Source organism: Adiantum capillus-veneris, chromosome 21, assembly GCF_014529385.1.
Source record: "Adiantum capillus-veneris isolate H3 chromosome 21, ASM1452938v2, whole genome shotgun sequence".
In the NCBI taxonomy this organism is placed as follows: domain Eukaryota; kingdom Viridiplantae; phylum Streptophyta; class Polypodiopsida; order Polypodiales; family Pteridaceae; genus Adiantum; species Adiantum capillus-veneris.
The window spans coordinates 138,959,742-138,971,297 of NC_140951.1; the positions used below are offsets into that span (position 1 = coordinate 138,959,742).

The 11,556-nt window shown below is 43.7% G+C and overlaps 1 protein-coding gene across 1 annotated transcript in view; it reads left to right on the forward strand.

Moving 5' to 3' along the window:
• The window catches only part of LOC147431826 (uncharacterized), a 65,012-nt gene extending 54,302 nt beyond the window's left edge, over positions 1 to 10,710 (forward strand). The window contains exons 4-17 of the mRNA XM_086494295.1: positions 6,934 to 7,015; positions 7,180 to 7,571; positions 7,666 to 7,824; positions 7,926 to 8,034; positions 8,114 to 8,215; positions 8,305 to 8,364; positions 8,955 to 8,996; positions 9,084 to 9,194; positions 9,275 to 9,331; positions 9,409 to 9,527; positions 9,599 to 9,659; positions 9,740 to 9,776; positions 9,829 to 9,890; positions 10,229 to 10,710. Coding sequence (XP_086350421.1) covers positions 6,934 to 7,015; positions 7,180 to 7,571; positions 7,666 to 7,824; positions 7,926 to 8,034; positions 8,114 to 8,215; positions 8,305 to 8,364; positions 8,955 to 8,996; positions 9,084 to 9,194; positions 9,275 to 9,331; positions 9,409 to 9,527; positions 9,599 to 9,659; positions 9,740 to 9,776; positions 9,829 to 9,890; positions 10,229 to 10,345 — 1,510 coding nt within the window. The 3' untranslated portion in view covers positions 10,346 to 10,710. The remainder of the gene's footprint in view (positions 1 to 6,933; positions 7,016 to 7,179; positions 7,572 to 7,665; positions 7,825 to 7,925; positions 8,035 to 8,113; positions 8,216 to 8,304; positions 8,365 to 8,954; positions 8,997 to 9,083; positions 9,195 to 9,274; positions 9,332 to 9,408; positions 9,528 to 9,598; positions 9,660 to 9,739; positions 9,777 to 9,828; positions 9,891 to 10,228) is intronic.
• The last annotated feature ends 846 nt before the right edge of the window (positions 10,711 to 11,556 follow it).

Below are 11,556 nucleotides of genomic sequence, written 5' to 3' on the forward strand. Positions count from 1 at the left end.
CCACAGTACCTCGCACGATTGAAGGACGATTAACGCAGTCTCAAGCAAATTGGTTTGCCTGTTTGACTATATCAGGTTTGATGTCAAAGTCCTCAACCCCGTAGAGCTTAACAAGGCGGTAGCGATTGCTCTCGCACTAGAGATGAAGCACAGTAAGTGAGAGCTTAAAGAGAACAAGACTTCTCAAAGTACCTCTCAGACTTCTCAGAACCCTCAGAACGGTAAGAATGGTAAGAATGATAAGAATGGTAACTCTTCTAACTAATCTTCCTCTAGTATCAAGAACTCACACAATGAATCTAGCACAAGGAATTTTAGGAAGATACATGGCGTCAGAAGAACAAAGCATTTATTCTAAGGAAGGTCGATGTTATCATTGTCACATCAAGGGTCACATAAAAAGAACACGTCCTAAGATTGAATCTAACGAATCTAAAGAACCCACAGAACCCACATCCTCTCTTAATGCCATAAATGAGAACACGAGTGTGACCCAAGTTTCTCATGATCCTCCCATTGATGAGTCTCTCATTAAGTGTTATGGTCATGTGAAGGGTCAGCGTTTTGTCATATTGTTTTATCCAAGCAGTATGCAGGATGTGATAAGTGACTCTCTTGTCGAAAGAGCCCGCTTGGAGGTTAGCAAGACATCTCCTTTCGAGGTGTCGGGCTTCGCTTCCAGTATGGACTCTCTCATTACACGAGAGTGCCTTGATGTGTTGTTCATTGTTCAGCAAGCGTCCTTCCGCATAAAATTTATAGTATCTACTCTTTCAGGATGTGATATGCTTTTAGGTATTCGATGGTCTCGTGAGCATAACCCTCTCATTGATTGGGCAGCCAATACTTTCACTTTCAGTGCCAAAAGTGACTTTCCCATTGTCATTCGTGGGAAGGAAGTTGTTCATTCTTCATCTCTCATTTCTAATGTGCAGGCGAAGCTTGAAAAGAATCAGGAGAAGGAAACTCTCTCAGTCTTGTCTTCTTCAAAGCACGACACATATGTTTTGCATGATAAAGATGTGATTATTCACAATGATGATGATTTGCAGGATACAGATGTGATTGTTCACAAGGGTGATGGTTTAGTTGATGCTTTTTCTAGCGAAGCTAACCTCATTGCAGATTCGATTAATCACGAAGAATCGATCTTGGCTCTCGAGTCAAGATCTAAGGAACACCCACAGGAAGTATTGTGTATGCGCATGATTAGTCAGTACGCATTGTTCGAGTGTTTCATTCGTGATGGTTTCCTGTATTTTAGTTACCGTCTTTATGTGTTCCCTTTTCATAGGCATGCGATATTGTACGATGTACACGATTTACTCATGAATGAGCACGGATGTATGCGGATTACTCATGAAAAGATGGAATATTTGCATTCAAGGAATTCACATTCCATGTCTCTTCCTTGGCATGACACAGTATCCGAAAGAGCACAAGAAGGATTGAGCATCAAGCATCGGCATTTACATTGTGATTTGCCACATTTGATAGATTTAGATCAGAAAGACAAGTTTCGATTCCAATTTTTGCGTGTGTTTGATGAACAGTTTGACACTCTATCACTTTGTTCGTCTACATTGCATGCACTGTCTTTAAAGAAGACTAGAATTTTTCCAGTCACTTTACATGGAATGGGTATGTTCATGTTTTTATGTTGGAAGTGGTTTCATGAATTTTCCTCCTCGAAGATTCTTGAAGAAGATAGATTCACAACTACAGCCAAAGTTGGAGCTTTGACGCAGCCACATATGACTTTGTGTCGCTTTCGGCGCGGCCCAAAGAAGCAAGCGTTGCAGACCTTTATGAAGTTCAAGTATCGCACGACCCACACATAAGAGTGGGCCGGCGAAGAGTCCTTCTCGGGATTCATCCAGACGCTGTTGACGATCTCCCTCGACGCCATACAGTTCGGTACAAGTACCTCACTTTAAAAAGGAGGGGATGTCACGTACACATCTAACTCTATGTGCATGTGGACAAGCTACTTCATGGCAAGGGTTCAGTTAGCTTAGGAAGTGTTCTGACACCTTTGTGAGTGTGTTCGCAGACCGTGCATGTCCAGACACTTAAAGTAGTTGCATTTCCTATGGTTGTACACAGCATGATCACTAGATTACAGTCAGTATCCATCAGAAGCATTTTACATTGCACAGAACCCATTTTCCCTATTTTAGCCATGTTTCACTTATTATTATCAAGTGACTTTGTTGGGAAACTAGGTAGGGCAATTTTGCAAGTGACTATATAAGAAAAGCTAGCGCTAGCACTTTGTGGCAGAAGAGAGAGCAGAGACCCATTGTTTTGCAATGCACCTTCTCAGCAAGACCCCTGGCGGAACAACTTAGCGTTTTTCAGCAAGTGCAGATCAGCCCCAGCGTTGTGCAGATTGTAGATTAGCCTGGCGTCAGCAGATTGCAGCAGACTCCCTAGCGTTTTTGTAGTAGACAACAGATCAGCCCAACGTTTTTGCAATTGCAGTTTACTATCAGCGTTTTGTAGATTCCTGGCGACGGAACCATCTAGTGCATCAGCGTTTTCAGTTTTCAGCAGTCAGCAGACTCCGCACCGCAGCCCCCAAACCTCGCAGATCTCACCTTCCCGCAACAGATCCCAGTCGCACGGTCAGATCAACCAGAGTTTGCAGATTCAGCCCGCTGTTCGCAGATTTCAGCATCTGCGTTTTCAGCACATTGTCGTCGCGTCGTCGTCATCGCCGTCGTCACCGACATAGAGTCATAATTCAGCAGATACAAGATTTGCAAATTTCAGCCCTTAGTGTTTTCAGATTTCAGCCCGTCTCATCGCTGTCCTCCTCGTCGTAACATCGTCGGCAAGTCCATTGCATTTAGACCATTGTACAAGATTTGTGCAATCAATAGCATAGACCTCTCTCGCCATAGAGAGTGGGGCCCTTGGAGGAGGGTTTGACAACATTCCCGCGTCGTATTCTTCTCTCTCTATCTTTAGTCTCAGCACCTTCATTCGCAATGTTTACCACTTTGTTTATGATCATTTGCACTTTCTCACTAAAGGAACGGAAGGCTCTCCCTTCCATAAGTAAAAGGAACCCTTGAGCACAGTTCGAAGCACTCATTTTGAGCAAAGTTCAACATTCACTTCCACTGCACCTTACACACACACACACACACACACACACACACAGAGAGAGAGAGAGAGAGAGAGAGAGAGAGAGAGAGAGAGAGAGAGAGAGAGAGAGAGAGAGAGAGAGAGAGAGAGAGAGAACTGAAATGAAATGTTATATTAACGTCTTCAAAAGGCCATAATGACCTATGAGACCCGAAAGTTACAAAGTGGTGGATCTGATACAAAGTCAGAGTAACAAAATAACCTAACAACAGTACAAAACAAAGATATATACTATGGGGTCCTAAGTTGATCGATGTGAACCAAGCAAAAGACTAAGCAAAAAATGGGCGGCTTGTTGGGATAGCTGAATCACAAGAGATCTAGCATCGGTTGTTGGCGAATCTCATCAATTTCCTCCATGGTTAGTAGTCTGACCGGGCGTCGTGCATGCCTAGCCAGCGTGCTCCGAATTTTCTGTCGTAGCCTCCGTTGATGCTGTGTAGTTCTTCGCAGTCGTGGGTGCCTGGATTTCCCCAGTTCAATCGCTCGGTCAATTAGTGTGCCTCTGGTGTGAGACGAGGGGGAGCTCTGTTGTGGGAGTGGCTCTTGCGGCTGTCCTGTGTCTGCTCTGAAGAAGTCTGTGATCCGTCTTTGAGTTTGGCTAGCCTCGCCATTCATCAGGCTATCTCTGTGTCTGCGCAGCTCGAGCAAGAACAAACCCAGACATCTCTGATCTTCGTATCCCATGACTCTTGAGAGTGGTCCAAAACCTTCTCTGAACAAGCAATGGAAACGGCCTCGTATCTTGTAGTAGACGGGGCAGCGACATGTATAGTGTAGCTTTGTCTCAGGTTCCATGTTACACAAGGGGCATTTCCTGTCCTCTGCTGGTACTCCCTTGTATCTCCCAGTCTCAATCAGAGAGAGAGAGAGAGAGAGAGAGAGAGAGAGAGAGAGAGAGAGAGAGAGAGATCTTGCATATTGGCCCCACACATCAGGTGAAGTAATCACTGGGGGAGGGGAGTGCTCATGAAAGAGTCGCCATGACTCTCCTAAGTCCCTACTCAAGAACATCTGATATAAGTCGCTTCTTCCGTGGCACAAGGCACTGGGAAGCAATCCGAGACTGTCTGTAAGTGATGACTCCGAAAAGAAGATCCCTCTGAAGCTGGGCTCTCATCTCTCTGCACTCTTCATCAAACCAACTATTCTGTGGCATGCTCCCAAAATGTCGTCTCCTGTCCGGCTGAGTGTGGGGTATGCCACTGATGCAGCACCATGTAGTGTGTCAGTCAGTAGAGTGGTGCACTCCTCCACTGAGAGGCCTGTGCCAGTTGTGCCTTCCCACAGACGGTCCCAGATCTCCTCTCTATAAACGGAATCAGTCTCTAGTGTAAATGTATAACGGGTGTGTGACCTGCCTCCTGATGTCTGGGCTGTACTATACTGAAATGAAACGGACAGTGTCAAGAGAGCATGATCCATTGCTACGCCCACTAGCCTGGCTCCCACTGTGAAATCCTGAATGCAAGGGAGAAAGCTCGGCTGTGTCATAACATAGTCCATTGTACTTGACCCATGTCTGTGTGGAAAGCATGTGAAACTGGCTGGTCCAGGGAATCGCTGTAAGCCATTAAGTATGGCTAACCCATGTGTAGTCGTCATCTCCATGAGGTATCTCCCATACTCCGTCTGCTCTCTGTCATGTGAGCGTCTGTCAAGCCCCAATTCACCTACATCCAGCTCTCTAAGCATCTCATCCGAAGTTTCATAGAAGACTGTCTGAGAGTTGCCCGTTTGGGCATTGAAGTCCCCTAGGAGAATGATATCACCATCCCTAGAAAACTCCCATGTCATCGTTTAGTATAGAGAAAGGCGACTGCCCTTTGGATGCAGCATATACTGATGTATTGGGAGGAAAGTAACATATGGCAATGTATAGAAATCGACTCGTGTCAGCTCTCAGTCTCACCCACATGTATCTAGCATGCTCATCTCTTCGTACAATATGTAGTAGTGGCTGTAGCTCCTCTCTAAATTGCACTGCTGCTACTCTTGAACCTCTACTCCCATGCCCAGATCTTGTAGCTGTCCTGTGGGTTGTCTCCCATCTATATCCCACCACGTGTGGCATCACTTGTCCAGGGGCCTGGTGAGTCTCTGAGAAGAATACAATGTCCCTGTCTCTGAAACTGTCCTCAAATGTACCAACGTCCAACATCATAGACCCATTACAATTCCAAGTAGCAATCTTCAGTGTGGTCCCATAAGTCTCGCACCGTCATGCAGCGCGCCACTCTGCAATCACCACCCGACCATCTTTGTAGAAGGCAGAGAGAGAGAGAGAGAGAGAGAGAGAGAGAGAGAGAGAGAGAGAGAGAGAGAGAGAGAGAGAGAGAGAGAGAGAGAGAGAGAGAGAGAGAGAGAGAGAGAGAGAGAGAGAGAGAAATGAAATGAAATGAAATGTTATATTAACGTCTTCAAAAGGCCATAGTGACCAGAAAGTTACAAGGTGGTGGATCTGATACAAAGTCAGAGTACTATGGGACCAGAAAGTTACAAGGTGGTGGATCTGATACAAAGTCAGAGTACTATGGGATCCTAGACTGGTCGATGTGAACTAAGCAAAAAAGGGGTGGCTTGCTGGGATCATAGTTACCCGGAACGGGAACGGGGAACGGGAACAGGAGGGTCCGGAACGGGACGAGAACGGGGAGGAGGAGGGAGGCCCAAAACGGGAACGGGGCCGGAACGGTGGACTGAAGTAAGGCTTGAATTACCTCCATTCAACTTAGTCCCAAATCAACTCCTAAACAACCCCAAAACTGCTCCCAAATCTGCCTCGAAACCTGCCCTCAATTTGCCCCAAATATGTTCCCCAAACAGCCCCAAATCTGCCCCCAAATGCCTACTTTTGCCCGTTTTACCCCGCTTTCTGCCATTCCGCTTCACGACCCGCCCTGTTCCGGAACACCATTCCGGTTACACCCTGTTCCGGAACGGTGTTCCGTTCCCGACTCCGTTTCGGGAACGGAACTCGTCCGGAACGCCGTTTCGGAACGTTTGGGCTGTGTTCCGCCCGTTCCCTGTTACACTGGCTGGGATAGCTGAATCACAGGAGATCTAGCATCGGTCGTTGGGCGGATCTTATCAATCTCCTCCATGGTTAGTAGTCTGACCGGGCGTCGTGCATGCCTTGCCAGAGTGCTCCGAATCTTCTGACGTAGTCTCCGTCAATGTTGTGTGGTCCTCCGCAGTCATGGGCGCCTGGATTTCCCCAGTTCAGTCGCTCGGTCGATCAATGTGCCTCTGGTGTGAGACGAGGGGGATCTCTACTGTGGGAGTGGCTCTTGCGGCTGTCCCATGTCTGCTCTGAAGAAGTCTGTGATCCGTCTTTGAGACTGGCTAGCCTCGCCATTCATCAGGCTATCTCTGTGTCTGCGTAGCTCGAGCAAGAACAGACCTAGGCATCTCTGATCCTCGTATCCCATGACTCTTGAGAGTGGTCCAAAACCCTCTCTGAACAAGCAATGGAAGCGGCCTCGTATCTCGTAGTAGACCGGGCAGCGGCATGTATAATGCAGCTCTGTCTCAGGCTCCATGTCACATAAGGGGCATGTCCTGGCCTCTGCTGGTACTCCGCTGTATATATATATATATATATATATATATATATATATATATATATATATAGAGAGAGAGAGAGAGAGAGAGAGAGAGAGAGAGAGAGAGAGAGAGAGAGAGAGAGAGAGAGAGAGAGAGAGAGAGAGAGAGAGAGAGAGAGAGAGAGAGAGAGAGAGAGATCACACAAATACTGAGGCATGCTTGCTCTTTTGGCAGTTACTGGAAAGTCAAACCTGATGTTTCTGACTTGGATGAGAGCCTCGTTTTAATGAAAAAATTCAATCTGGGTTGCCTATTTGTAAGCTATGCTTAATTTTTTTTAATGAATCCTTGGAAATATGATCATCTGCTGGCTGTCATTATGCTTAGGGGTTGATGGCCAGATTTCTTGAAATGTCAGAGAAATTTCTGTCTTTCTTTTCCCGGCTTGGGCCAAGGCTCAGGTTTCACTTGTATTTACAGCCTCTTGAGGGAAGAGTCCTCTCAATAGTGATGGCAGAGGCTGGTGACTCGGCAGAGCCATATTCAGAAAATGGAGACAAACCATTAACTTTTAAACGAGCTAGGAGTAGGAGGCTTGGAACTGTGGACTTGCAACTCGAAGAAGTGTCGGGTGAAAATACAATCAAGTCAAGCTCAAGCAGTGAGGAAGAAATTCTGACTGTAAAACGCCACACAAGGTCAAGAATAGGTGCAACTGCCATTAGTGACTCGGGCCACTCTGGACTTTTGTCCCCGAGTAGGTCAGATAGTGATCACATTTTGCTCAGCTCAAAGTTGCACGATCTGAAAAAGAGGAAAGCAAACTCACAGATAGATGAAGATATTCTTGTGGCAGATAGGTCGCAGAAAAGGTGCTTTAGAGCAATATTACTTTTTATAAGGACTTTGACTGCAGTTTCGATTACTTTTATTTTCATTAATGTCAAAGTTCTTTTGTTAAATCAGGAGAACTGACAGCACAAAAAGATGTGTTCTTGAAGTTGAGTCGGGCAATACGGAAAGGCCCACCACCTCTCTATTTTCAGCTGACGATGGAGGCCTCCAAATACCTTGTGGTCCTGTCAAGGATGGAGGGAGGGTAGAAGTTGATTGTACAGAAAGCAGGTAAAATTGGGAAGCATCTGATGAATACTTGAGTCATTCTGGTTGTGCTTTTATTATTCTCTCTCCTAATGAATCTAAACATTTGTTTTGGTTAAGTGCAGGATCAAAGAAATAATGAGGGGAACTCACCGTAAGCACAGATGGGGATCTGAATACGAGTATTTAACAGAACCTTTTCCAACTATCAGGAAACTTTGGAATTCAGCATCTGTAAGACCTCTGTAAGGCCTCATATCATTGAAACAGTCAATTGATTACGCCGTCTCACTACCATTTTAAATAATGATAGACTGTTCGTCGTGCCCTTGATTGCTTGGAAAAAGGTGGCGCTGTGGAAGATGCACAAAACATTTGCTCGGTAGAGTCGTTGGCGAACTTTTCTATGAATGAGGTCTGATTGTTTTCTGCCAAGCCACCATGCAAGGCACCCATTCTAGTGTCTCATTTATGATACAAACTTCAATTTGTGCTGATAAGCAGGTTGCACTGCGAGAGTTTGGAGTTTCACAATTTCTGCCCACAGTGAACAGACAAAAAGAGGTACACTGCATGCTTGAGTTTTCTGTGTATATCTGGGGTTTCACTAAGTTATAAGGGGGGAAAACTTGCATAAGTTTTGTGGCATGCCTTGTGTGCTTGTGTGTGTGATAATATATATTGGTGGTGCTTGTAAGTTATACAATTAAGTGTTTTAACAGGATGCTTATTGGCCAAATAAGGTCATTCCAAAACAAAGTTGCGATTTTTGCATACGTGATGTTTGTTAGTCGAGTAAGAAGAGACTTTTGTTAACCGATCGAGCTTAAGTGCCAGCTTTTCTCACCCGTAAAGGCAACCTTTACAAGCAACACTTTTGTTTGTCATAGTTTGAGGGTTTTAAACTGAAACTGAGTGTGATGTTTTTATGTTCTTGTGTTGATGATTAAAATTGCATATTGGGTAAGCACTTGGTGTGAGGATTGCATAGTACTGAAGCTCTCTTTTTTTGGGGGGGGGGAGGGTGTGCTGGGGGTTATATTGTAGAGGATCAGATTGGCAAGCCTACATGCTTGGAGGCCTCTTGAGCATCTCATATGATGTAATTAGTTTCCTTAGTTTTCATCGTACTTTTTTTTCTACTGTGTGTGCAGGTCGCTGAAAGAATCAATTACTATGCCCATGATGGGGATACGGTAAGGTGTTATTTTTTATGGAGTTATGCCTATCTGTTTGTGTGTCCTCATTTACGGCGTTTTCATTGACGTGTGTGCGTTTTTTAGGTGGTTGAGATATGCAGTCAAGCTGTTGACTATCTTTCACTACTCAAGGAGAGGCTCACAAATATGGGTAAATTGTGCAATTACAAGAGATTTATGGTAGATCAATCTCAGGTAGGTTTTGACCTATGTGTATTTTCCAGTGGGAAGCATTTTCGTGTTGTAAATTGATGTCTATGCTGATGATAATGCAGCGGCAAGATGTAAAAAATTGGATGAACAAGGAAGCACTACCGACTGGGTCAAAGCTGGTATAGTTTTCTGTATGTTCTGTTTTCTTTGAATTTTGTTCAACCAGCTCTAACCCATGCATGTCGTTTCCATAAAGCTCATTTGTCTAAGTCTATCATTTGCTCTGTGGGGCGAGCAAAGTAACAAGATACTAGATTGTGCACTGGAGCTCAAGCCAAAGCTTATTGTTCTTATTGCTCCACTTTTCTCTAGAAGGTACTTATGGTGCAGATGTTATATTTACAGCAAATGTAACTGAGCTTTATATGTTAACTCCTTATTGCCAGGCTGGATGAACATTCAACATATAATCTCGTATGGACGGATGCTGAACTTTTACAGAATGAGGTATACTATTCAGGGCATTCTGTGGAACTTTCTGGTAATTAGTGCACAGGTATATTAACTCTTTAACATCTTCTTGGAAGATATTATGGCCTTGGGGATCTATGGAAGTTCCAAGCAGTGCGTTAGAGAAGAAGAAAGGAGTTTCACCAACCATTTTTCTATGGAGTAGGACGGATTGGGCAACAAAGCACCGGCAAATTGCATCTCGCTTTGGCCATTTCTAAACATCAGGTTTCTTATTTTGGCTGATTAGAGGTTCTCCTGTGTTTTTGAATCATGAAAGCTTCAATGTAGTCATCTACAGCTTGTGTTCTAAGCATGACCTGATCATGTTGTTGATTAATGATCTTGGTCATCTGGGACATCAGATAACCTGATATGAAGTTCCTCTTTTTTCAGTTCTCCATTACAAAACAACTGTCTGCATGTTGTAAACACCTGTGCAAAAGTTGGTTTGTTAATAAATAATATGTAACATTAATTGTCTCTTTACTTTTTTGGGGCTTCGGATGTTACAAGATGAACATCAACACACCATGTGTGATTGTTTCCACCATTTTTGTTTGCAGTCTCGAGTGGCTCAAAAGGGCAGGCTTCAACCGGTTGAACTGCTGAAAAGCAATTCCGGGCCTGAAGAAACAGGTTTGAAGACAGTATCTTTTGTGTTGCATATCTTGGGTGGGTGACAAGCAATCAAATTAGCTCAGGTGCACTACTGTAAATGCTACTGCATAGCGCTTTTGAAGCTGATCATTGAGCATACTAGTGCCTCGTCGCTTGTCATGTTTTGTATTATATGGACTCTAATGAGTGGCCATCGTGCTGGTCGTTTGTGCTGCAAAATCCTTTATCAAGAATCATTCGTGATCTTAGTCGGAATGGAAATCAGAGGTGTTCAATATGACGGTTCTTTTGTGCGCTACATAGGACGAGGGTCTTTTTGAGAGCTCAAAGGGCCATAAGGGTCGCTTGTATGGTATTTTGTAACACTAGAATTGCTAATATACTGAAGTCCTTTCTTGAGCAAAAGACCACTTTGTCATGTCAAAAACCAGCAATGTTTTAAATGTTTCATCATTTAGTCACGACAAGCCATCAAAGTCCATTAAGGTACTACTGCATTTGCTAAGAACAGAAAATTCTCCAGGTCAGTTTCACACTATGAAATCTAGGGCTCTTTCTAGTCCATTAATGTACTAATACATTTGCTAAGGACAAAAAATTCTCTAGATCAATTTCACACTAAGAAATCTAGGGACTTTTTCTAGTTTTTCCCACCAAAATCAATGGGATTTTTTTAAAATAAATAACATTATATGGTTGTTGAAGCCCCACTCATTAGCTACTTTGGACCTTTAAATTCATAAGCAGCCATATAAAATTTCAAAAGCATATTAAGTTCTCGCATATGAGTGACACTTTCGTAGAAGCTACAAAGTTAACATGCTTGTCCTCCAAGTTGCAATAGTGAAGAGGGTACACTACGTGCTGTGCACGTGCATGCACGCACCCTTAAACCAAAAAGTCATTCGGTTCATTTTCTTAGCTATATGGATACTAGGTGTCTCTAAAGGCAAGGAAGATTAGTGGTGTGTTATGGAAGCCATGTGCACAATCAAAATTTTTCTTAAATCATCAAATCCACCAAAACAAATATGAAAGTGAAAAGTTGCCCATATATCAGCATTGTTAAATTTTCACCAATAGGCTATAATTTTCAATATGAACATTCCCTATTCCTTAAAAGCATGAAAATAAATACTAAATAGTACCAAGATGAGTTTTACGATCGTATGGTGTCAAAATTATGAAAATCACCAAAACTAGCACGCTTTTTCTCTTGGAATGATTCGTGTTGTAGAGAAAAAGTGGGTAGAAATAGATAGCGTAGGTTTCT